General features: G+C 34.6%; 1 protein-coding gene across 1 annotated transcript; it reads right to left on the bottom strand.

Moving 5' to 3' along the window:
• Positions 1 to 373: 373 nt before the first annotated feature.
• On the bottom strand, positions 374 to 5,360 carry LOC149560228 (laccase-11-like). The gene is made up of 6 exons (XM_089824555.1): positions 5,186 to 5,360; positions 4,683 to 4,834; positions 4,353 to 4,597; positions 4,034 to 4,168; positions 777 to 1,709; positions 374 to 680 (listed from the first exon to the last, which is right to left on the bottom strand). Exons 1-6 carry the CDS (start codon positions 5,273 to 5,275, stop codon positions 550 to 552), a joined length of 1,686 nt encoding a protein of 561 aa, XP_089680681.1. The 5' UTR covers positions 5,276 to 5,360; the 3' UTR covers positions 374 to 549.
• Between the last annotated feature and the right edge of the window lie 21,787 nt (positions 5,361 to 27,147).

The following is a 27,147-nucleotide window of genomic DNA, read 5'->3' as shown; positions in this document are numbered from 1 at the left end:
TTGCCTAAAGATTGTATAACATTAGTATATATAATATTTTTAATTAAATGGAAAAAGTTAATTTGTAAAATATAATATTAAAAATACAATATTAAAAATCTTTAAAAGTATCAAAGTTAAAATGATATGTCACATTATTAAAAATATAACTCCGGAAAACTATAATGTTTTACAATTATAAGAATTAAAATTGTAAAAGTATTTTATAGAAATTATTAAGTAAAAAATCTTGCACCTAACTATGAACAATGTATTATTTTATAATTAAATTTAAAATTGATAAATTTAAACTATTTGAAAAGAAAAGTTTTTAATTAGTATCACAAGATTACTTAGAGCAAGTAATAATTAGGAGAAAAATTATTCACTGGGATCAGCAAACTGAGAATAAGAAAACCTTTATCATTCATAATAATATCTTCTACTTTGCTTCCAAAGCAGTTTTCCGATTACATGAGCCATTTAAGCCGATACAAAACTTATTTGGCAGTCCTTTTAGACTTTTGAAGTCATGTTTCTTATTCGAAACTGTACATACTCAGTAGAAATCTAGCATTTGGGAAGATCATTCGGGGGAGGCAATATGGATTGATTGGGTCCCTTCCCATTCTCTACCACAAAAGCCATCTTCAATCCCCAAGTCGTGTGTACTTCCAGATGACAATGCATAAACCACACCCCTGCAAAAATACACCAATTCATCCATCAGATGACAGAATTATATGCAAAATGTGAAGGAGATAAGGGCAAAATGAAAGAATTCGGTGCATACCCACCTGGATTATCAGCTGTAAATCTTATGGCGCTCCAACCACCTGTTGGAACAGCCACTGTATTACGCTCCGGAGGATCCACCAAATTAAAGCTCGCTGGGTCTTTAATGGGGTCATAATTGCCAAACCCCGATCCAACAATGAAGAAATTGAAGCCATGGAGATGAATCGGATGGTTTTCTGTCGTCAAAACGCTGGTGTCCTGAAGAATCAACTGCACCGTTGAATTGTATGATAATCGAGCGAGTCTTGTTCCTTTGGATGCAATCAGATTCTTCGGCGAGCTGCCCGTGTAATTGAAGGGCACGGGAGGTTTGTCTGGGAAATCTGTGGTAAAAACCCCATTGATGTTGTTATAATGTGCTTGCAGAAGGGCAATTTTGGGCATCACAAAGCTCACATTGTTGATTGCTGCAGAAATGCGGCTGCCATTAGCACAAGTTGAGCATGAATCCATTGCAAGACCGACTGTGAAGAACAGAGTGCGGTTTACTTTGCGAGGCACCTTTGCTGGGAATTGGGGGGAATTGAGGCTTCTGATGGCTTTGCTGAATTTGGTGGCGGATGAGGTGTCGTTTGGGAAGGGGATTTGGGGCATTTCAATGGAGTTGGAGGAGAGAGATGAATTGGGTGTGTTGATGTATTGGAGGATTGCAGTGGCCATTCTGTTGTCTGTGGGAACAGGGGCGTCCATGTAGGTGCGAGCCGCCATGAAATACCTCCCTGGTTTCTGGTTTGCTTGGAGTAGAACGTTTGTGGTCTGTCCCGGAGCAATTACTACGGATGTTGTGTCGAATGGTTTGGTGTAGGTGGCGTCTACCTCCACTACTGTGAGTTTGTGACTGGCAACATCAAAGAAGAGCTCGTCGTTCAGGGCAGCATTGATTATTCTTAGCAAGTAGGTCTTTCCCTGCTGCACCGGAAGCACAAAAGTATCTGCATATGACAAGAGTGTTTTTGGTTATATAACCCACTTCATGTGCATTGTTGTCAAAATTTATCTATGGTTGAGGTGAGGGACATGAGTTTATAGCATTTCAAAATGTAAGAGCAATACAAGACATATATATAATTTATATTCATATATATTCTTTTTGGTGTAGAATTTGAACTTGGGATTCTTTCCAAGAATTTGACATCTCCGTCATTAGATCAATTAAAATACTTATCAAAGAATGTTGAGTTATATTATATTTATCGGATTGTTATCAAAACTTATTTATGGTTGAGGGGAAGGATATGAAATAACCCAACATGCATTGTTAAAACATATCTATGGTTGAGGGGAAGGATATAAAGTCTTTTTATCATAATTGGCGACCTGTTTTGGGGTTTTACATTGAGTTTATAGTATTTGTGAAGGTATCTAATTGTGCTTCTAATACTAGACATATATATTCTTCTTCTTGTAAACTTTGACCTTATTTCTTTTTGAAAAAATTGACTTCTCTATCATCAGAGCAATCAAATATCTTGAATTATCGAATGATGGTTTATGTATAGGATTGTGTCTTATAATGAATGCCTCATATTCTATTGGAAGCCGGCTTGAGATGGAAGTTAGCTCACATACAAACAATTATAATAGATATTTTATACATGCTCATTTACTGCAGTCAAAGCTTATCTGTTTTTGAGGGGTGGAGAGGAATCTCTTTGTAGTCTATTGTATTGGGCAATCTGTTTTTGGGTCCACAGATGGTTTGTAGAATATGAGACTAACCCATACTTTTTGTATGTAGGGATACTTGTGCTTCTAATATGAGACATACATGTTGTACCCCTTGTAGGACTTGAACATATGACATTACTTTCAAGTGTTAAAGATCTATATCATTATACCAATGGAAGAGCTAACAATCTAGTGATGGTTCATGTACAAAATTGAGCACTATAGTGAGTGTGCAATGCTCTCTTGGAGGCCTTGTTGTGGTGGAAATTACATACTATGCATATAATTACAACGTAATTACACATGTTTTGTACATATGTACTACCATGCACACATACACTCACACACTATTGTTCAAATTGCACTATTTGTTTTATGGACAAATTTAGATGATTGCTTATCACATTTTCTCATATGGATGAGGTGATGGGGGACTCCTTGAGCTAGTGCATATTTTTAGTATAGGTTTTATGCTCTCACTTTTCAAATGATTGACTATTTTACTATTAAACCATGTGCACAACAATAATTATATTGATATTGTAAAATATATTATTATTTTTAGATGATACTATTCTCATGTCACACAAAGTGGTAGTTTTCTCATATCATATAGATATATTGAGTTCATTTCAAATGTGATACTTTTGGTTTATAATTGAATTCGAGTAGAATTATGATGATGATTTGTAATATAATTATGTAAGAAGCATCCAACTAATCTTGTTTCTAAATAAGATCTAGTTATAGTGGTTACTATTGTAATTATGTTTGCATATCTTTCATGGGGCCTCCCTTGAATATTCATCTTCTTGTTAAAGAGAGATTATAAAAGGTTTACATTGCACTTAATCTTCTTGAGAGGATTTTCATGTCACCAATAATATTGTATAGTTGTGAGATTTGGGAACTTGAATTTCATTGTATCGGTTGGACTAAGTTGATAGTTCTCATTTCTATGATATCAAAATGCTTGTGTGCAAAACAAATGGATGTCACATGCAATTAGGAAGAAATGGATGAATTTCATCTTCTTTATATGTAGTTTTTTTTTATGTAGTGATGTGTCACTAATTAAGATGTATGCCATATAGAACACTCAGGTATAATAGATATTCAATAAAGGTTCTTTAACTATTTATGAAGTTATATATGCAAGGGATGAAGAACACTTGTTATAACAAATGTATGATTTCTTGCAAGGAATTGCTCTTAATGTCAATTGTTTAAATCTTGTAATTCATTTTCCATCAATGTTGAGTTCTTGTTAACAAGAGATAATCATAATGTTAGTAACAAGACAATTGTCATAAAAAAATATAATACTATTTGAAAATTTGTATTCATATAGGAGATGTGCATATTTTAGATGCACTCTCATCAACTTTGTATAAAATAAAATACTTCAAAAAATCAATACATATACGCTCTATAGTGATGAATCAAAATCATATGACAATTTTTATCTCTAACTTTTTATTATATTATGAAATTAGCAATAAGGTTTACTACCTCTTTAGAGAAAATTAAAGATCTCCCCAAAATCTTATTTATTATGTTTACGAAAGATATATAGCTCTATTCTTACCTTTGGTAGGACATGTGAAGGTGCCTAATGGCCCTGGTTTTCCATTGATGGTGTGAGTATCAGACACATTGGGAGCTCCTCCTGATTGAAGTGCTTCATTTATAACACCCTCCACATCCGAGTTCCACCATTCACCTGCACTCAAGACAAATCACAGCTCAGAATTGCTCCATCACAGAAAGCCCACATGTTGTAGTTAATGTAGCTGGAACTTAAGCCTTTCCCAACAGAAACCATAACTCGGTACCAATACTATTGCCTTGAGTAATCATGAGATTAGATCAAATCTATTTCAATAGTAGATTAGACTTTCGCTCACCTAGAATCACTGTGAATTCTTTGTGGGGTTTTGGGAATGGATAAGACACATTTACTTTGGGCAAAATAACAACCGCTCCATAAACAGTTGCTCTCAACCATAGAATATGGGCATGCCAGAAGAGAGTCCCTCTTTGTCCAGTGATAGTAAAGTTGTAAGTATAAGACTGCCCAGTTTGAATAGGGCATTGAGTGATATAAGCGGGCCCATCAGCCCATCCAGTCCTCAGCTGCCTTATACCGTGCCTTCAATAACAACTCCAATCATAATTAATACCCATCACAAAGCATACACAAATATCAAACAATAGTAATAACATAGAGTTCATACCAGTGTATGGACATATTGTACTTCACATGATTGGTGACATTGATGAGCACTGTGTCACCCTCTCTTGCATATATAGTTGGACCAGGGAATTGCCCATTCGCTGTCACAATGGACTTTGTATGACAAAGTCTACTAACATTCTTCAATTGTATCTGCAAAACCAATCCAAATCCACTCAATGTTTCATAAAATCAACACAAATTTCAAGCCTCCCAAACAAATCCAATACAATAACATGCAACTCTACACAATTTTAAAGCCTCCTGAACAAACCCACTTCAAAACATGCAACTTTACACAATTTTCAAGCCTCCTGAACAAACCCAATATGAAAACATGCAACTCCAAACAGACCCAATACAAAGAGTTGCAACTTTAGACAAACCCATTGCAATTTTACACAAACCCAATCCAAAAGCATTCAACTCTAGACAAACCCAATACAAGAACATGCAACTCTAGACAAACCCAATACAAAAACATGCAAGAAAGATCAAACCCACGTCGAATTTGTAAGTCTTGGTTTTCCCCTCTGCAATTGAAGTTGTGACCAGCAGAAGTACCACCACAAAGATAGAACCAGAAGCCAACATTGCTCTTCTCCAAATGATTGCAGAGAATGTATGACCTGCCACCTGTCTTTGCTTCTCGTTGTGTCTCTGCTAGGTACTTGAGTTTCTCTCATTTTGTACCCTTCTCCTCATACAAAACTTACACCACCAAGCGACGTAATACACAATACTTGATCTCTAAGCCCCATGCATAGCCACTCCGCCAAGCCGTAGGTTTTATAGTTTGTCACTTACTCTAAGCTTTCACTTCTTCGAGGTGATTTACTATTTAAAATTTATTATTTATTCTAAGTTTTGATTTTGATTTTGATTTTTTACTATTTAAAATTTATTCTTTGTTCTAAGTTTTGATTTTTTTATCAGTAAGAGGCTAAAGCTAAGATTAATTATTATTATTATTTTTTGAGCGCGAGTATATTCAAATCTATGACTTCTCCGATAAGAGGCTCACAATTTACCATTGTGTTGTAGGCTCTTGCCTAATTCTAAGTTTTGATTTGTTAAGGTGGTTCATTTGAAATTGTATTGGTTCATTGCTGTATCGTAAGATTTATCTACTAACATGATATTGAAATGAGTCTTCTATACTATCCATTTACTAACATAATAATGAAATGAGTCATCGATACAAATCAAAGTTTTGCTATCATTCCAATTGCTTTGGAATCTTTTAAATGGAGGGTCAGCATTCCACTCACAACTAGCCTGATTGTTTGTTTAGAACTCATAGATAGCAAACGATGTAATATCCAAATCTTGATGTCTAAGCTCCATACATAACCAGTGTCATTAGCTGAGGGTTTTATGGGACAGCTTAAATATCATACACTAAGACTTGATTCCTTGGATAAAAGTATTAAATAATCAAAGTCACATATTTTTTCTAAGCTCCATTTTTCCCTTTGTGTATGATATTTAAAAGGCTCGATTATATAGCTTATAACTTTCCTTATTTTATAACACTCCGTATAAACTTTTGTTTTAATAATTCTTACGAAATGTATTAACCTTTTTCATAAAACACATCTACAATGTGATTTTAAATAAACCATCTAAATGTATCAAAACTTAAAATGTATCATATAGATCAAATCCATTTGCTACCATTTTCCTTAAAAAGGACAAGCATTCCCCCACAAGTTAAAACAACTAATGTATAGAACATCACTGTAGTCTAAGAAGAGAATCTACAACTCATTCCTAAGGCTTAAAGCAAAAGATTTTCTCTCCACCACTTTGGCGTATCCATTTGACGTTTCTTCACTTTTCTATGAAGTTTTATCATTTTGCCCTGTCATTTTCATGCTTCGCTTGAATCTCTTGTTTGCTTCCAATATTAAATACTTAGAAACACACTTCTCGTACCTTCAGTTGTGTTTATAGGTAGAAGATGACATTGTTAATCAAAGTAATTTCATATGCATCTCCTCCTGTACCAGAAAAATTCAACAACATTTTATTTCTTTTTTCTCCTGAAAAGGATTGTATTTTAACTTAGTTTCGTTAGAATCTGATTTCCTTTTCAATCATCTGGTTGCTGATTTTGATTTTGATGTTGATGCTGATGCTCCATTTTCTAGAATGGAAAAGCGGAGCCTACGCACTTTTCCTTGTGCCCTATATTTATTTTTAATTTTGTTGATAATTATGTTATCATACTACGATAAATATGTCATTGAGTATATAATTTCGTTTTCTTATTTTGAGTGGTACAAACATATTTGTAATTTTGATGTTTTTTTATTAGAATACAAAGTTGGAAGGTTCAATAGGCACAATAATCTCAATCTGTTTGGGGCACCCTCTTCAATATATAGGGGACCTAAAAATAAAAAGAAGTATCATTATCTAAAGTTGAAATATAAAGATAGCAAGGACCATATTCATATAGTTTTACAAAGTCATAATATTAGTTGTTAAACTATGTAGGCATTAACCAAAACAATCACAAGTAAAATATACATATTCAACTATACTATTTTAATAATAATAATTGAAATGTATAAACAACCCAACTCAAAGCAAGTCTAGAAACTACCTATTGGCTAGCCCTTACATAAAATCATAATTTAGGCTTTGAACACCCCAAAAAATACAATTGCATTTATCACACAAAACAAATTTACCACGTGAAACCATCAATATCATCTTATTTGAGATTTCAATTTTACATAACTCATAAAAACATCAACATTGTGTCCATAACTAGTCACCTTCAAACCCTTTGCACTTTCCTCCATAGAATGGGACCAACATTGTTGTCTTTTCTTAGTTGCATTAAATAATCAAGTAAGAACAAGTAGATTTCCACAATTAATGAGATATTTGCAGCTTGTTGTTTCTACATTCGATTGCGTAAAAGTTTTTGCATCAACTTTTTTTATCACACTCTGTGACCCATCATCAAGACGAACATGAAAGCCCAAAAACTACAATTACATTTATCGCATAAAATGATTTACCATGTGAAACCACTAGTATCATCTTATTTGAGACTCCATTATTACATAACTTGTAAAAGCATCAAAATCATGTCCAGAACTAGTCACCTTCAAACCGTTTGCACTTTCCTCCATAGAATAGGACAAACATTGCTGTGTTTTCTTAGTTGCATGTAAATAATCAAGTAAGAACAGGTAGATTTCTATAATCCATGAGATATTTATAGATTTTTATTTCTAGATTCGATTGTGTAAAAGTTCTTGCAAAAATATTTTGGATCACACTTTGTGATCCACCATTGAGATGAACATGCAAGACAACATCATTGGGATCACATCCCTTATGCTCTCTTTCATGTTCATCCTAATGATGGATCATAGAGTGTGATCTAAAACATTGATGCAAAAACTTTTACACAATCAAATCCAAAATAATATGCTGCAAATAATCAAGCGGGCAATTAAAATATACCTCATATTGACAAGCAACTCCTCTATCTTGTAAATCTAGAGGAAATGAAAAAAATGATAGAAATGAGCCACAAGAGAAAGTCTAAGCCATGTAAAAAATATTCCCCATTCCTGAAGTATACATGGCTTCAACTTGAGGATTCATCATAGCTAGATTAGTCTCCACACTTGATGCCCTATCCATGTCTTTGGTGAGACTCAAAATTCCATCCACATAGTGATCACTGACTAAGCTTAGGGTATCTAATCATCTCCTTCAACATAAACACCATGAAGTCCACAAACATTTCTTCCCCACGTATAAAACCCTTTTTCTTATCTTTGCAACTTTCTCCATCCCCTTATTCCTTCTTTATTTCCTCCTCACCTTGCACAAATAATCTCCTTTAAATTCCATTTATAATAAAATCATAGAACATTGACCAAAAAAATCAGTTTTCTATGTTGTAAGCCATTTAATTATAGGAACAATTGTTGCCTTCACAACTTGATAGACACCACCTTAAAAAATTTATAGCTCCCTATCCTTTCAATCTTAAAACATAATTAAAATATTATTTAGGGGGAAAAGGGAGACACTTTAATAGGATTGTAGATCTCCACTTTTTCAATCTACTAAGCCATTCAAATATATATGTGAGTAAAAGAGGGAAGTTTCCAAATATAGCTTCTATTTATAACCCAAGTTATATTAACCAGGACCCAAAGAAGAAAGGGAGTGAATTCCAAATTTGAATTACAAAGGAGAATGCAATACGAGGAAACACTCTTTGACCCTTATAGGATAATGTGTGTGTCAAATTGAACCAATAGCTTGAATAATGTAAATCTAGATGCTAAATGTATACAATCAACCCAATTAAGATATAAGTCTCGGCTAAGGAAATAAAATATAAAAGACTTTCCTTAAAATATGTAATAGAAGATGTATTTTAGCTCTGAGAGTCATAGATCCGAGCTATTGGATACAATTGTTCAATTGTGTGTTGTCTTTGATGTCACACAAATGTCATATCAGTCATCAGATAGTGTCTACTGAACTCAAAAGGTCAACAAGGTAAAGGACAGTGTCTACCGAGCTTAGAAGGTCAGCAAGGCAATAAATAGTGTCTACCGAGCCCAAAAGGTTAGCAAAGATAGTTTGCAGTGTCTATCGAGCAAACAGTTGGTTATCCAGCTTTCAAGGTAATCAAAGAAATTTAGTTCTTACTGAGCTCACTCAGTAATCAAAGAAAATATGATAGAAATAGTTCTTACCGAGTTCACTCGGTCATCAAAGGTAATTTGAAGAAAACAGTTCTTACCGAGTTCACTCGGTCATCAAAGGTAATTTGAAAGAAGCAGTTCTTACCAAGCAAACTCAACAGCCAAAGGATTTCAAGAATATTGTAATGTTAACCAAGTCAAGAAGGTTAACTCTAGAAATTCCTGGAAGCAGTATTTATCGAGCAGGGTCGGCCAGTAAAGGCTTTCATTGTCTTGTGAAATAACGTTTATTTGTTTAAGAGTAATATCTGTAACCAACTGATGAATGGTTTACTGGTGAATGTAACATGTAAATGGGCTGACTTGACAATCTGAATGGTATAAGTAAGAGGTCAAGTTGGGAATTCAAAGTAATACAGTAAGAGAAGTTAATGTGATATGAAGACTCATTATTGTGGAAGTGAATTTGAAGGATGATCAGAGATCATTGAGGAGCAGCAGAGTCATATTTGATCAAGGAGGATCTAATGATGCTGAACAGAGACCTGTATCCAACAAATTCAGTTGCATCTTGTTCAGGTCAATTCATTGTTGCTTTCTAACCATTATAGCAGTGATTTCAAATCTCTTAACAGAGTTGGTTTAATAGCCATTTTGTAAATCCTCTAACAAGGTGACAGTTCAGTTGAATTGTTCTAAAGACCTCTAGCAAAGCCACTCCTAACAGGGTGATTAAATCCTCTAACAGGGTCACACCTAACAGTGTGTATTGTAACCTTTAACTGGGTTGGCTACTAATAGGGCTCACTTCAGAAGAGTGAAAAATTGGTGACTAGTTACTTGGTGGTTTTTCCCATATTGGGTTTCTACGTTAAATTTGGTGTCTCTTGTGTTCACTTTATTTTTAGTTACATGCATGAATGCTTGAAAAGAAAGTAATAGTTTAATTTACCGAGTTACAACATTTGTTTACCGAGTACAAGCAGTAACTAGATCTTTAAGACATCTAAGGGATTTGTGAATTAATTTTTGTGAGTAACTGATTCAACCCCCCCCCCCCCCCCCCCCTCTCAATTACTCTATCTTTAATTCTAACAATTGGTATCAGAGCATTTGATGCTTACAAGAAAAGATTTCAAGGATCTAAGCTAAAGATCAAGATGTCTTACAAAAGGGAAATCCCAAGACTTAACAGGGATAACTTCTCAGTATGGCAAGGATTGATGAGGCTTCATCTGGCTTCCATTGGTGATACAGGGCTGCAGTACCTTGATAAAAAATATGAAGAACCTTTTGGTACATTATCTGTCAATGATATTGCTGAAAAGAAGACTCACAATAACATGATGATAGATATAACATCCACTCTGAGTTATGAAGAGTTTTATGACATCAAGGATTGCAAAACTGCCTTTGAAATGTGGAACAAGCTGAAAGAAATCTATGGAGGAGATGATAATGTGAGAAGAGCCAAAGCAAAAAGTTTGAGAGGGCAATTTGATCAAATGAGGATGAGAGAGGATGAAAACATTGCAAAGTATGTTAAAAGAGTTAAAGCATGTGTTAGTGCAATCAAAGCATCTGGAGGAGATATCAATGAGGAGACAGTTATAAGTAAATTTCTTAGAACCCTACTTCCTATTTATGTAATCAAAGTCTCTGCAATTCAAGAAAGCAGATGTGAGGCAAATCATAAAATAAATTTAGAGGCCATAGTTGGAAGATTGACTACATTTGAGCTAGACAACTATGACAACTATGTTCCAGCTGCCAAGAATGTTGAATCAACATTTGAAGCCAAGCTTTCACTCAAAGAAAAAGGGAAAAAGATGAAGGAACCACAATTAGAAAGTGATGAAGAATCAGAACAAAGTTCAGACAGTGATATTGAAGTGGTTGAAGCTCTACTAGCAAGAAAATATTCAATAGGCAAAGGAAAATACAAAGGTAAAGTTCCTCTAATCTGTTTCTCTTGTGAAGAAATTGACAATATTACTGCTAGGTGCCCAAATAAGCAGAACAAAGATGAGAAGAAAGGTCACAAGTACAATGGCAAGAAAGACTTCAAATCATTTAAGAATAAAGGTAAGAAAACATGTTTTATGGCAAAAGATTCTAATGATTCTGATGATGAAGAAGAAGATGAAATTGTCTACATTGTTGTAAAAGATGAATCTGATAATGATGAGAAAATGACACTAATTTCTCATATGAGCAAAAATGATACATGGATCATAGATAGTGGTTGTTCTCATCACATGACTGGTGATAAAACTAAGTTTGAATATTTTGAAGACTATGCTGGTGGCAGTGTAAGATTTGGTAACAATGAACCTTGTTGTATAAGAGAAAAAGGAAGAATCTCGCTAACCAAGCAACTTGTATGTGATAATGCATATTGAGTAGAAGGACTAAAGCATAATTTGTTGAGTGTGGCACAACTACTCAATAATAGATTCAAAGTAGAATTTATGCATGGAAAAGAAAAGTTGCTGGATGGCAAAGGAAAGCTAATTGGATCTGACACTCAAACAAAAGGTAACTTATTTTATCTTGAACTTGGTGAATGTTCATGTTTCATTGCTCAAATTGAAGAAAGTTAGTTATGGCATAGGAGGTTGTGTCATGTAAAATTTGACAACTTAATAAAGATCAATAAATTCAAGAAAGTAAGAGCTATTCCTGACATAAAGAAACCTGAGGTTGGTCTATGCAAGAATTGTCAAATTAGTAAAATGGCAAAAACTAGTTTTAAAAGCAAGAACTATCAGACTGAAGAAGTTCTAGAAATTGTGCATACTGATTTGTGTGGACCTATTGGCATTGAAAGTTATACTGGTGAAAAATTCTTCATTATGTTTGTTGATGATTATTCAAGAATGATGACTGTTATGTACCTTAGAGAGAAATCAGAAGCATTTGAAAAGTTCAAATTGTAACTGGCCAGAGTAGAAAAGGAAACTGGCAAAAGACTAAAATGCCTAAGGTCTGACAGAGGTGGTGAATTTATTTCACATGAGTTCAATAACTTTTGCATTGAAAGAGGAATTAAAAGACATGTTTCGGCACCTAGAACTCCTAAACAAAATGAAATAGCAGAAAGAAGGAATGGATCTATAATGGATTGTGCAAGAACCTTAATAATTGAGAAAGACATTGCTATCAAATGCTGGAAGGAAGCTATCAACACTATAGTTCATACGTTGAACCGAGTATAGCTGAAAAAAGACTCATTCAAAACACCCTATGAATTGTGGTATGGCTACAAAGCCAATGTAAGTTATCTAAAAGTATTTGGAAGCAAATGTTACATTTTGAAAGAATCTAGAAAAGGTAAATTTGATGTAAAAAGTGATAAAGGAATATTTTTGGGATACTCTAGCAAAAGCAAAGCTTATAGATGTTTGAACTTATCTACTCACAAAGTTATAGAAAGTGCACATGTGAAAGTTGATGAGTTTGTAGAAAGAACAGAAGAAGAAAGCAAAAAGGAACCTAAAGACTATAGAAGATTGGTTTACATTGAACCTGATACAATGCCAAGTATACCCATTATTCAAGAATCCTCAACTCCAGAATCTTTAGTTACCGAGACACAGGAAGTTCAAACCAAGCTAATGCCTCCCGAGCTACAAGAACTCGAGTTGCAAATAGAAGCTACCGAGTTAGCATCTACCGAGCCCGAGCAACTAGAACCAAAAGTTGAGAGACAAAAGGATAACAAGGCAAGCCATTCAAAAGGCAAGGAGCCTGTGTTAGCCAAATATGTCAGAAAGCATCATGCACCAGATTAGATCATTGGTGATAAATCAGAAGGAACAATGACAAGAAGTAAGTTGAAAGGCACTTGTTTACATGTTGATTTTGAACCTAGAAATGTCAAAGATGCACTAGACAATGAAAGTTGGATTGAAGCTATGAATGAAGAGATAGAATAGATAGAGAAAAATAAAACATGGACTCTTGTACCTAGACCCAAAGACAAGAATGTGATTGGAACAAAGTGGATATTTAGAAACAAACTAAATGAAGATGGTAAGGTATAAAGGAACAAAGCTAGACTAGTATGCAAAGGATACTCTCAAGAAGAAGGTGTAGATTATGGAGAAACTTTTGCTCTTGTTGCAAGATTGGAAGGTGTCAGAACCTTACTTACATATGCTGCATTTAAAGGATACAAAGTTTATCAGATGGATGTCAAGTCAGCATTTCTCAATGACATATTGGAGGAAGAGGTCTACATTGAGCAGCCTGAAGGTTTTGTTGATCCAGACAAGAAGGACATGGTCTGCAAATAGCATAAAACATTATATGGTCTAAAACAAGCTCCTAGAGCATGGTATGAAAGATTGCATAACTATCTTATTCAGATTGGTTTTCAAAGAACTAATGACATCAACAGTTTGCACATAAAGGAAGGACCAAATAATAAGATTGTTTTGGCAGAAATATTTGTAGATGATACTTTGTTCATAGGAAATGATGATCTTTGCAAAGATTTTTTAGAACAAATGAACAAGGAATTTGAAATGGCAATGTTTGGTGAGATAAAATTCTTTGTTGGTCTTCAAATTCAATAGAATAAGAATGGCATTTACATCACTCAATCTAAATACATCAAGGAGATACTGAAAAAGTTTGGTATGGAAGACTGCAAACTAGTTGGGACTCCTATGTGTACTAGATTAAAACTCACCAAGGATGATGAATCAAAGGAAGTGGAACAAACATTGTATAGATCTATGATTAGAAAGTTGCAATATGTAGTGTACACAAGACCAAACATTGCCCTTGCAGTAGGAATTGTAGCAAGATTCTCAGCAAAACCAAAAGAAAATCACATGATGGCAATAAAAAGAATCATGAGATACTTAAAAGGAACTGAAGAATATGGATTATGGTATAAAATTGGAGGAAAACTGGACTTAAAGGTGTTCACTGATGCAGATTGGGCAGGAAATATTGATGACAAAAAGAGCAAAAGTGGAGGAGCGTTCTTTCTCAAAAAAAGGTTGGTTTCTTGGACAAGCAAAAAGCAGAATTGTACATTTCAATCCACAACAGAGGTTGAATATGTTGCAGCAACAGTAAATTGCTCAAACATTGTGTGGTTTAAACAATTATTGAAAGATATAAAGCAAGAAATTATAGAACCAATTGTTATGTTTTGTGATAATACAAGTGCAATTAACATCTCCAAGAATCCAGTGATGCATTCAAAAACCAAGCATATTTCCATAAAAATATCACTTTGTTAGAGAATTGGTGCAAGAAAAAGAAATAAGATTGGAATATGTGCATACAAAGGAACAAATTGCTAACATATTCACAAAGCCTTTACCTAAGGATGCATTCTTGTATCTCAAAGGTAAGTTAGGGGTCATTCCCCTATCTAAAGCTCACTTAAATACAGTTTTAGTGATGCGTCAACAAGAACATAATTGAAGATCTATCAGTTGATGCAGCAAACCAATAAAGACATTGCATATGAATCAGTACATCAGGTACAATGCTATTTAGTTGTTTTGAGTTGTCTTTGGCATGTGTTGTCAAAGAGGGAGAATATACTGTCATATCTTTCTAAAATTTGGAAAATAATAAGAGTTTGTGTAAGAGGGAGAGATTATTATGAAAGAGGGAGTTTTGTATTCTATCATTAAAAGACTTTTTTTTCAAATTTTATTCTGCTATGACATGTTGTGTTGCCTTCAATGCCAAAGAGGGAGATTGTTGGATACAATTGTTCAATTGTGTGTTATCTTTGATGTCACACAAATGTCATATCATTCATTAGATTGTGTCTACTGAACTTAGAAGGTCAGCAAGGCAAAGGACAGTGTCTACCAAGCTTAGAAGGTCAGCAAGGCAATAAATAGTGTCTACCAAGCCCAAAAGGTTAGCAAAGATAGTTTGCAGTGTCTACCGAGTAGACAGTTGGTTATCGAGCTTTCAAGGTAATCAAAGAAATTTAGTTCTTACTGAGCTCACTCGGTAATCAAAGAAAATATGACAGAAATAGTTCTTATCGAGTTCACTCGGTCATCAAAGGTAATTTGAAGAAAACAGTTCTTACCGAGTTCACTCGGTCATCAAAGGTAATTTGAAAGAAGCAGTTCTTACTGAGGGATTCAATTCTTATCAAGCAAACTCGACAGCTAAAGGATTTCAAGAATATTGTAATGTTAACCGAGTCAAGAAGGTTAACTCTGGAAATTCTTGGACGTAGTATTTACTGAGCAGGGTCGGCCAGTAAAGGATTTCATTATCTTATGAAATAAAATTTATTTGTTTAAGAGTAATATATGTAGCCAACTGATGAATGGTTTACTGGTAAATGTAACATGTAAATGGGCCGACTTAACAATCTAAATGGTATAAGTAAGAGATCAAGTTGGGAATTCAAAGTAATACAGTATGAGAAGTTAATGTGATATGAAGACTCATTATTGTGGAAGCGAATTTGAAGGATGATCAGAGATCATTGAGGAGTAGTAGAGTCATATTTGATCAAGGAGGATCTAATGATGTTGAACAGAGACCTGTATCCAGCAAATTCAGTTGCATCTTGTTTAGGTAAAGTCATTGTTGCTTTCTAACCATTGTAGAAATGATTTCAAATCTCTTAATAGAGTTGGTTTAACAGCCATTTTGTAAATCCTCTAACAAGGTGACAGTTCAGTTGAATTGTTCTAAAGAACTCTAGCAAGGCCACTCCTAACAGGGTCACACCTAGCAGTGTGTATTGTAACCTTTAACTGGGTTGGTTCCTAACAGGGCTCACTTCAGAAGAGTGAAAAATTGGTGACTAGTTACTTGGTAGTTTTTCCTATATTGGGTTTCCATGTTAAATCTGGTGTCTCTTGTGTTCACTTTATTTTTTAGTTACATGCATGAATGCTTGGAAAGAAAGTAATAGTTTAATTTATTGAGTTACAACATTTGTTTATCAAGTACAAGTAGTAACTAGATCTTTAAGAAATATAAGGGATTTGTGGATTAATTTTTGTGAGTAACTAATTCACCCCCCCTCTCAGTTACTCTATCTTTAATTCCAACACCGAGCATGTTTTTGAATATTCAACTGTGAATTCCCAAATGAAATGACAAAAGAACAAAACCTAGAAATTGTTCGTCTAGAAAAGCAACAGGTTCCAGGTCAACTTGGAGGGTCATATTCTCACAAGGTTGACATGGTCCAGGGGCACTATAGCGATGTTAAACCAACTTCTCCAAGAAGGTGTTGAGGAGTTATTTCCAAATCCACATGCAAAATTCTACTATCATACTCCTACACACAGAAAATGAAGGGTTTTTGTTATTTGTTAGGTGAGGAATTTCCTTTGTCAAGCCCTAGATTGAGGAATCAAGCTTGTAAATGATAAATATAAATGTAAATGAGTGAAAATAAGATAAATTTTAGGATTCACCTTGCTAATAACCCTTGTTAATAAGGATTTTGTTTTGTAGTGTGTTGTAGATCTTGATTTAGGTATAGGAATGTAGAGTATCTCCATAATTTGCAATGGATCTACCATAATCCCATCATGGTGCTATGGATATAAGTGTGCATCAATGTAGAAGGTGATGAATGATTCAATGTAGATCTCCTCCCTTGATGGCCAACAATAAGCTAGATCTTGAAGAGGAAATTCCCACAAAGGATCATTCATTGCTTGTTGGAAATCTCCCTTGCTTGAATGCTTGATCACCTTAAATAGCTTGCTTATCTTCAAAAGGATGTGAATTATTGATCTTGAGAGATGAAGTTAGATTGCATGTTATGTTATGAAAATTAAAGAAGCCTCCTTATATATGATTTTTCAGGTGGCAAAACAATACAAGCCAAATCGAGAGTGAGATTAAACTCATTAAAACCTTGAGGATTTTTAGACCTCAAGCCTTGCAATCTTTGGGGACAATGTTGACCTTGGCTTGGACAAGGTGGATCTAGGTTGACCTAGTTTCAAAGAAGGGAGAGGGTCTTGGTAGAAATCTCAGGTGGATGCTAGAAGGAATATAGAAGAAGGTGAAAGGAAGCATGGAAAAGAGAGCACCAAGCACAAGTCTATCCATGGTCTAGAAAAGGCATTATGAAAAGGGTGCTTAAAGGTATTCAAAGAAAAGTGTATCCATTTTAAGATGGTACATTGAGACCCCACTTTAGCAAAAGTATGTGTTTCCTCAAACGCACAATAATGTAGATCAAGAGCAAAGAGTCTATCTTATCATAATATAGGAGATAAGAAAATTAAGCCCCAAAGAGACTTAAGTCTTTGTTACATCTGAAATCACAATAAGAGAGATAAGAACTACAAAGGGGTGTAGTTACTCATCTAATAAGGTTTTTGTGCCTTATTGTGAACCACACAAGGAAAAGGAAAAAAAAAGGAGGAAAGGTCATTGCAAAAGGGGATGGGATTGAACAGTCTAGAAAGTGTGTGTGTGGCATGCTTGTTAGTCCTTCAAAGGATCCAACATTAAGGTTAATCTGTGTCCCAAAAAGGAGAATTGAAAAATCAACCCATGCATAAGGATGTGTGTGTCCATAAGGGATTAAAACAAGACTAGGATTCCCAAACTATAAATAGTAAAAAAAAGGTTAAAAAAACTAGGATTGGGCCTCCTAAATTGTCAATAGTTTAGAGAGAGATCCAAAGAGTCCAAGCCCCCAAAATTGTCAATAGTTATAGGAAACTAAAAGGAGGTAGGGAGGAGAGAGAGAGAGAGAGAGAGAGAGAGAGAGAGAGAGAGAGAGAGAGAGGAACAAGAAAACATGAAGTGACATTGCATAGATTTGGGAATAAATTAGAAATCATACTAGGCACTTAAGGTTGAAGTACTCTAATCTATACATAGAATCTATATTTATAACTTCATGGTCAAAGGATGAGTAGAGTGTATGCCCCCACATTAAAGTGATTGCAAAGACCTTAACATGATTAGTAGCTTTAACAAAAGCGTACATGCATCCACTAAAATAATCTTTCCATGATGAGATGCCCCCAAGAAGAGAAACATATAAAGGGAAATGAGCACATAACAAAAGAAAGAATATGAATGGATCTACTATCTTTAGGGTCATTATAATCATATGATAATATGTAATAATATATCAAGTATGAAAGATTATCATTCCCCAAAGGAAGTAGAACTAGAACACAATAGAGGAAAAGACACCTAAGAGTTATGAACAAGAGTATTTTTGGACAACTAACATGGAGAAAAAAAAGAATCAATGCTACCATATCATAAGGAACTATGAATACTATACAAGATCACTAGTAAAAACAATAGCACATGTAGAACATAACATGTAACAACTTATAGAAGAAAAGAGATACAAAGAATTTATATGACAGAGAGATCACTCTATCCTCTTATGTTCAACAAAACAAATAGGATTGTCTAAAGAAATCAAATTGAAACATATAAAAAAATCACAACATGGGAGAAAATATAACACAAGAACAAAAAGACTACCTTGGTAGGTGAAGTCCACATCAAGCATTTCGTGTGCTCGATCAAAAATACTAGGAAGGATGGCGAATATCAAGAGGAATAAGATCCAACAAAGTAGAAATCACATCCAATTCTAAGTTAGGACTTTGAGAGTCACTATGTTCATTACTAGAAGTGATTTTAAGATGCATATAAAACATGTTATGCAAATCATTAACTATATCAATTAATTCATCATTAATACTAACATGTTCATCATCTAAAGTATCTTCCAAATCTAGATTAATAGAATCTAAACTATGAATAGAATCATCATGTGTAACTGATGTAGGAGCATCCTAGGTTGCCTTGTTATCCTACTCATTTTTGTTCATTCTGCAAGTTGGTGCCAAGTTATTGTAGCACTCAGTTGGTGCCAAGTTACTGTAGCACTTAGTTGGTGTTGAGTTACTATAGCATTCAATTGGTGTTGAGTTACTGTAGCACTCAGTTGGTGCTGTGTTACTATAGCACTTAGTTGGTGCCGAGTTACTCTAACACTTAGTTGGTGCTGAATTATTGTAGGACTTAGTTGGTGCTAAGTTATTGTAGCACTTAGTTGGTGCCGAGTTACTGTAGCACTTAGTGGATGCTAAGTTAGCCAGTGTATGTCGAGTGACTCTTCATGTGCCAAGTTACCCAATGTATGCTGAGTGACCCTTCATATGTCGAGTTTTCCTATTTATGCTAAGTGTCAGCATTTGGACGTGATTTCTATGAACGAACTTGTAGGATTTATTTTGATCACAATATTTATGTTAAGATCTTTTCTTGGGATGTGTCCATACCATTGTTGGGTTGGCCTTCCTCTTATGTAATGTTCTAGAATGATCTGTAAGTCATTTTGGCAAGTATATATAGAGTGTTTAGGCTTAGAGTTAGGCAAGTTTTTGGAAGAGGATTGGAGAGCAGAACTAAAAGTGCAAATTTGTAGTTGGATCTTTGAGTGTGAATGCATTTTTATTATTTGTAACCCAGAAGGTCTTATAGTTAGGCATGTATGAAGATATTTTGATGAGTTAATAAAAATATTTCACTCTTCTTCCTCCTTTGGTCGTCGTTCCTTATCTTTGCTTCCTTTGTGTTAACTCTTGTAGGGTGGTTTGGATAGTTGGGTGAACCTTTGGCCCTAGTTATTCTACCTTTGCTTGCATTAGTTGGTATCAAAGCTGAGGTTCATCCTTGTGGAAATTGGATTGTGTAGAACCCTGATTTAGATTTGCTTGTAGGGTGACAGATTTATGGATTTGACCTATAACTTGTAGAGGGTTATGATCTTGTAGGAACCTGATTTGTAAAGATGGTTCGTGGTAGAGGAAATAATGTTGATAATGCTATATTGGATTAGTTGAGACAAATTGCAGCCAGATTAGATGTTGTAGAGAGAGCCCAAAGGAGAGGAGCACATCTTGATGATGTAAGTGATGATGAAGCAGTAACACCAAACCATAATCCAAAACTTGAAGGAGATCAAGATGAGGAAAGATTGTTGTGAGTGTTGTCTAGGGAAAATTCAAAGCCTGCTGTAGAAGTTGTTCCTTATGATGGAAAATTGGATACCAATGATATTGGATCTCTAATACGGAGAATTTCTTTGAGTATGAAAACACTCCTGATAATATAATGGTGAAGATTGCAGTCACTAGGTTGAAAGGTCATGCATAATTATGGTGGGAGCACTTACAAACTGATAGACAAAGGAGAGGAAAGGAGAAGATCAGAACTTGGCGAAAGATGGTGAACAAGGTAAATAACATATTCCTCCATGTTGATTACCAAGTTAGCTTTTTGAGAAAGATGCAAAATTTGAAACAAAAGGACATGACTATGAAAGAATATACCGAGGAATTCTATAGATTGGACATCAGATTTGAACATGTGGATGATGATTTTGAGAAAATTGCAAGGTATATTAATGGATTGAGATTTGGAATACAAGATGAAATAAGTTTTGTGAAGTTGGAAAGTGTTGAAGAAGCACATCAATATGCCTTGAAAGCTGAGGAGATCTTGACAAAGAAGCATGAACAAAGACAAAGAGGTAGAGGTAGTAGATTCCAAAGAGGCAGAGGTAGATCTTATGGTGAAGGTGGCAGATCTGATAATTTTGTGCAGGATAAAGACAAATCTAAATGGAAGAATTATGAAAAAGGCAAGACCAAATGGAAAAGTGGTAATTCTTACCGAGGAGGTTCTAATTCTTACTGAGGAAGAAGTAATTCTTATTTTAGAGGTGGATTTCATGGTAATTGTTTCAGATGTGGTAAAGAGGGACATAGATCTTTTGAATGTAGATCCTTTGAAAGTAGGCAAGCTAACAGAAATGTTGTGATTCAAGGAGATGATGAGGGTTCACCGAGTGGACCTGAGATTGGAGAAAATTTGATGGTGAGAAGAACCTTATGTAATAAAGGAAGTGACGAGGAACCTATTTTAAGGAGAAATCTTTTCAAGACAAGATGTAAGATGGCTAGAAAATGCTACAAAGTGATCATTGATAGTGGAAGTTCTACAAATCTAACATCAGAAGAACTGGTTACCAAGTTGCAGTTGCAGAGGCTGAAATATCCCAAACCTTATCATTTTTCATGGATCAAAGATGAGCATAAGATATTGGTAAGTGAGCAATGCCTTATGAAGTTCAAAATTGGACATTACTTTGATGAAGTTTTGTGTGATATTATGTCCATGGATTGTTGTCATATTTTGTTGGGTAGACCTTGGAAATATGATAGTGGTATAGAAGCACCCAAATAAAGAATGTACATATGCCAATTAGTCACTACCGAGCGTAAGTTCTATGCGAGCCAATTGTTATGAAACAATCTATAAGCCATTTTGGTCTCGTAGGGTAAGTTTTCCTATGTAATAATCTAGAATGTTTCATAGACCATCCTAGCAAGTATAAATAGAGTTTTTAGGTTTAGGTTTAGGGTGAGTTTTTGGATACAAAGTTACGGGGAGAAGAAATTTGTAGGAGAGAAAGTGTAAATACTATTCATATGATGAATTAATTAGAAGACTATTATTATCTATCTCTTTGTGGTGCTGGTTTCTTTTGTTTTTGCTTCCATTGAGTTTATCTCTACATCATTTTTTGTATCAGAGCTTGGGGAAATCTCCTAAGGTGCTTGGGAAAGCTTTCAACTTCTAAGATGAATTAGATTTTGTGACAGGTTGAGGAGAGAACCTGTAAGTGTGGCCAATAGACTAGGTTGAGTGGAGAGAATGTAGATAGGAGACAATGGTCACAAGAGGAGATTTATCTCATGATCAGAAGATACTATTCGATGCATGGGTTTCATATTGGGATTTTCAAAACAAGAAGAAGTAAGAAGCAAGGAAAAGAGTGGAAGAGAAAAGGAAGAAAATAGAAGAGGAAGCTAGAATAGATCAAGAGATAAAAGAAAAAATGGAATTCTTAATGCAGGAACTAAGAAAGAACGAAAAAAATTTAATGCGACTAAAAGAGGAATTGTATACAAATATGGAAAAAGAAAATACAGATCTAGAGCATCAACCAATTCAAATTACAAAAGCCTGTACTGAGACATTGGAAGAGAAGAGTTATTTGTTGAAAGAACAACCTGATCACATTGATGCTGATATACTAGATAAACATATCAATCCTGACATACCAAATGAACACAATGATGTAGATATACAAGGTGAGCAACAACATGTTTTTTGATGAAACTTATGATATAAAATTTCTTGAAGATGGAAAAGAGGTTGAAATGGTTGATGAGCATTGTGATAAAATGGTTCATGAAGAGCAGGATGTGATGGTCCTTAATGCAACCAAGAAATGGCATTTGAAGTTAAGAAAGAAGGTGATTTTCCATATCAAAAGGATACTTGCAGCAAGGAAGAAGACTTGTGGTGAAGCTAAGAGGATAGAGGAGGCTCCAATAGTGATGAATTTGTCTCCAAGCATGGAGATATTGCAGCATAAAGACATCACAACAAAGGATGTAGTAGTTCCTATAGTAACCCAAATTGGTGAAGTCATATTTAATGAGGTTCCATCTAATCCATTTATTGTAGGTTTTCAAGAGTTCTATCTAAATATGGAAAAAGTTTACACACATATGATAGTTGATTTGGATACTAGACAAAAATACAAACAAAAAATATCAAAGAATTGGAAGGCATGAAAGTGGAAGGCCAATCCAAGGTACTTGGATTCTATTGTCCCTAGGAGTATGGTGCAGAAGCACCCAAATAAAGAATGTACATATGCCAATTAATCATTACCAAGTGTCAGTTTTGTGCGAGCTGATTGTTCTGGAACAATCTATAAGCTGTTTTGGTCTCGTAAGGTCAGTTTTCCTATGCAATAATGTAGAATATTCTGTAGACCATCCTGGCAAGTATAAATAGAGTTTTTAGGTTTAGGTTTAGGGCAAGTTTTTGGATTTGAAATTATAGGGAGAAGAAATCTATAGGAGAGCAAGTGTAAATACTATTCAAATGATGAAGTAATTAGAAGAATATTATTATCTATCTCTTTGTGGTGCTGGTTCCTTTTTTTTTTGCTTCCATTGAGTTTATCTCTGCATCAGATAGATATGTTGTGCATGATGGAAGATTGAATCAATACACTCTTTGGGTGAATGGGAAGAAATAAATATTGCTGCGTTTGATTGAAAGTCTAGATGAGGTCAGCTTTACTACAATTAAAGTTTACAAGGTTAATGGAAAGCAATTCGAAAATGAAGTAAAGAAGAATCATGTTTTTTTTGCTATAGTTCCTAGAGGACCAAGTGTTGGTAGTAATGACCGAGCAACAGAAGCTAGTAATGGCTGAGTGACAAAAGATAATGATAGTTCAGTACCAGTAGAAATAAAAAAATTACTAAATGAGTATAAATACATTATTGCTGATGATATTCCTAATGGTTTACCTCCAATAAGAAGTATAAGTCATTGTATGGATATGATTCCTGGAGCTAGTTTGCCAAACAAAGCACCATATAGATTGACACCTACAGAGAATGAAGAACTTAACAGACAAGTGCATGAGTTGTTACAGAAAGGTTTGATAAGAGAAAGCTTGATTCCATGTGCTATACCTATTGTATTAGCACCTAAAAGGAATGGAGAATGGAGAATGTGTACTGATTCTAGAGCTATTAACAAAATCACAGTGAAATATAGGTTTCCTATGCCGAGGATGGATGACATAATGGATTGTTTGAGTGGAGCAAAGTATTTTACCAAGATTGATTTGAAGAGTGGCTATCATCAGATTAGAATTAGAGAAGGTGATGAATGGAAGACTACTTTCAAGAAAAAAGATGGTTTGTATGAATGGTTGGTTATGCCTTTTGGTTTGACTAATGCACCTAGTACTTTCATGAGGTTGATGAATGAAGTTCTGAAAATTTTTTTTGGGTAAGTTTTTGATTGTTTATTTGGATGATATTCTGATATTCAGTAAGACTAAGGAAGAACATCTTGAGCATATTAGACAAGTATTGTAGAGGTTGAAAGAGGAAAAGTTGTTGATTAATCTGAAAAAGAGTTCTTTTATGCAAGAGCAGATTGTGTATTTGGGATTTGTGATTTCAGTTGATGGATTGAAGATGGATCCTAAGAAGGTTAAAGCAATTTTTGAATGGCCTACACCTAAGAATATGGGTGAGGTAAGATCATTTCATGGTTTGGCTAGTTTTTACAAAAAGTTTATAAAGAATTTCAGTGTTGTTTGTAATGCTATGACTGAGAAAATGAGGGGAGATAAAAAGGAATTCAAGTGGACACATGGAGCTATCTAATAAGAGTTTTGAGACTTTGAAACAAAAGGTTGTTGAATTACCTATATTGGCTTTGCCTGATTTCAACAAAGTATTTCAAGTTGAATGTGATGTGAGTGATAATGCAATGGGAGTTGTATTAATTCAAGAAGGTAAGCCTATTGCTTTCTTTAGAAAAAATTTGAATGATGCTAAAAGGAAGTATTTTGTGTATGATCAAGAGTTTTATGCTATTGTTCAAGCATTGAAGAAGTGGAGACATTATTTGAGTCCTAAGGATTTTGTGTTGTATATTGATTATAAAGCTTTACAATACTTGGGAAGTCAACATAAATTAAATCAAAGACATATGAAGTGGATTGAGTACTTGCAGAGTTTCACATTTGTTATTAAGCATAAGAGTGGATTTACTAACAAAGTTGCAGATGCATTGAGTAGAAGACGTTCTTTGTTGACTGAAATGAAGGTTGAAGTTCTTGGTTTTAATGAAATGAAAGAGTTGTATGATGTTGATCCTGATTTTTCTAAGGCATTGAGAGAGTGCAGAGCACCAAATTTGATAGATCACATAAGTAAGTATGATGAGTATTTCATTCAAGAAGGTATGTTGTTCAAAGGTGTTCAGTTGTGTATTCCTAAAAGTTCTATGAGGTTGAATCTAATTAAGGAAAAGCACAGTGGTGGATTAGCTGGACATTTTGGAATTGATAGGACATTGAGTTTGCTGAAAGAGAATTATTATTGGCCCAAATGTATAAGGATGTTCAAAAATTTGTAAAGAGTTGTGGAGTTTGTCAAGTTGAATAAAGAGTGAGTCAAAATACTAGTTTTTATACACCTGTTACTATTCTTGAGAAACCTTGGATTGACATCAATATGGATTTTATTCTTGGATTACCTAAGATAGTGAAGGTGTATGATTCCATATTTTTTGTAGTGGACATATTTTCTAAGATGGCTTATTTTATACCATGTAAGAAGACATCGGATGTTGAGCATGTCGCTGAACTTTTCTTTAAAGAGATTGTGAGATTGCATGGATTACCAAGAAGCATTATTTCTGATAGAGATAGTAATTTTGTTGGTTATTTTTGGAAGACTTTGTGGAAGAAGATGGGTACTGAATTGAAGTTTAGCTCTACATTCCATCCACAAACAAATGGATAGATAGAGGTTGTGAATAGAAGTTTGGGTAATTTGCTGAGATGTTTAGTTGGAAATAAGCCAAGTAATTGGGAGATGGTATTGGCATAAGCTGAATTTGCATATCATAATTCTATGAATAAGAGTATAGGGAAGACACCTTTCGAAATTTTTACTGGAATGAAGCCTCAAGGAGTATCAAATTTGAGAGATGTTGCTAGTGAAGAAAAGAGAAGTGTTGTAGGAGAAGACTTTGCTAATTTTATGGAGTCTTTACATAAGGAAGTGAAGTTGAGGTTGTAACAAACTAATTAGAAGTATAAGAAGAATGTTGATAAGTCTAGAAGACATCATGATTTTGAAGTTGGTGATGAGGTGATGGTTCATTTAAAGAAAGAAAGATTTCCTATTGGAACATTCAGTAAGATGAAGATGAAGAAATTTGGACCTTTTAAGATCTTGAAGAAGTTTGATAGTGGTAATGCTTATGAAGTTGAGTTACCTGATGACATGGATGTATCTCTTATATTCAATATTGTTGATTTGTATAAGTATCATGAGTCAGATGATGAAGTTATTGTATCAAAAAATTATCCTAAGTAGCAAATTGAAGAAGTTGAACATATATTGGATCAGAGAGTTGGCAAGAGCACAAGAGGAAAAGATTACTATGAATATTTAGTAAAGTGGAAAATTAAGCCTATTGAAGATGCTCCATGGATTTATCAATTTGAGTTAGATTCAACTCAGATGGTGACATATCAATAATTAAGGAGAATCATTTCTTTCAACCCCAGCTGTTTGATGTAGGAGCATCCTGGGTTGCCTTGTTATCTTGCTCATTTTTGTTCATTCTGTAAGTTGGTGTCAAGTTACTATAGCACATAGTTGGTGCTGAGTTACTGAAGCACTTAGTTTGTGCTGAGTTACTATAGCACTTGGTGCCGAGTTACTATAGCACTTGGTGCCAAGTTACTATAACACTCAGTTGGTGCTAAGTTACTATAGCACTCAGTTGGTGTCGAGTTACTATAGTACTCAGTTGGTGCCGAGTTACTGTAGCACTTATTTGGTGCCAAGTTACTGTAGCACTTAGTTGGTGTTGAGTTACTATAGCACTTAGTGGATGCCGAGTTACCCAGTGTATGCCAAGTGACTCTTCATGTACCGAGTTATCCAGTGTAGCCCGAGTGACCCTTTATGTGTTGAGTTTTCCTATTTATGCTGAGTGTCAGCATTTGGACATGATTTCTATGAGCTAACTTGTGGGATTTATTTTGATCACGATATTTATGTTAAGATCTTTTCTTGGGATGTGTCTAGACCATTGTTGGGTTGACCTTCCTCTTATGTAATTTTCTAGAATGATCTATAA

The sequence above is a fragment of the Cupressus sempervirens genome, chromosome 4 (genome assembly GCF_028749045.1).
Source record: "Cupressus sempervirens isolate cs-2001-9-10 chromosome 4, ASM2874904v1, whole genome shotgun sequence".
In the NCBI taxonomy this organism is placed as follows: domain Eukaryota; kingdom Viridiplantae; phylum Streptophyta; class Pinopsida; order Cupressales; family Cupressaceae; genus Cupressus; species Cupressus sempervirens.
This window is presented reverse-complemented; position numbering and strand designations above follow the sequence as displayed.

Excerpts from the sequence above, each read along its gene's own strand:
- LOC149560228 (XM_089824555.1), bottom strand. The coding sequence starts at position 5,275 with ATGTTGGCTTCTGGTTCTATCTTTGTGGTGGTACTTCTGCTGGTCACA. Across the intron at positions 4,598-4,682 it reads TACAATATGTCCATACACTG|GCACGGTATAAGGCAGCTGA; the intron begins GTATGAACTCTA and ends TTGTTATTGAAG. Across the intron at positions 681-776 it reads ATTTACAGCTGATAATCCAG|GGGTGTGGTTTATGCATTGT; the intron begins GTGGGTATGCAC and ends GTATTTTTGCAG.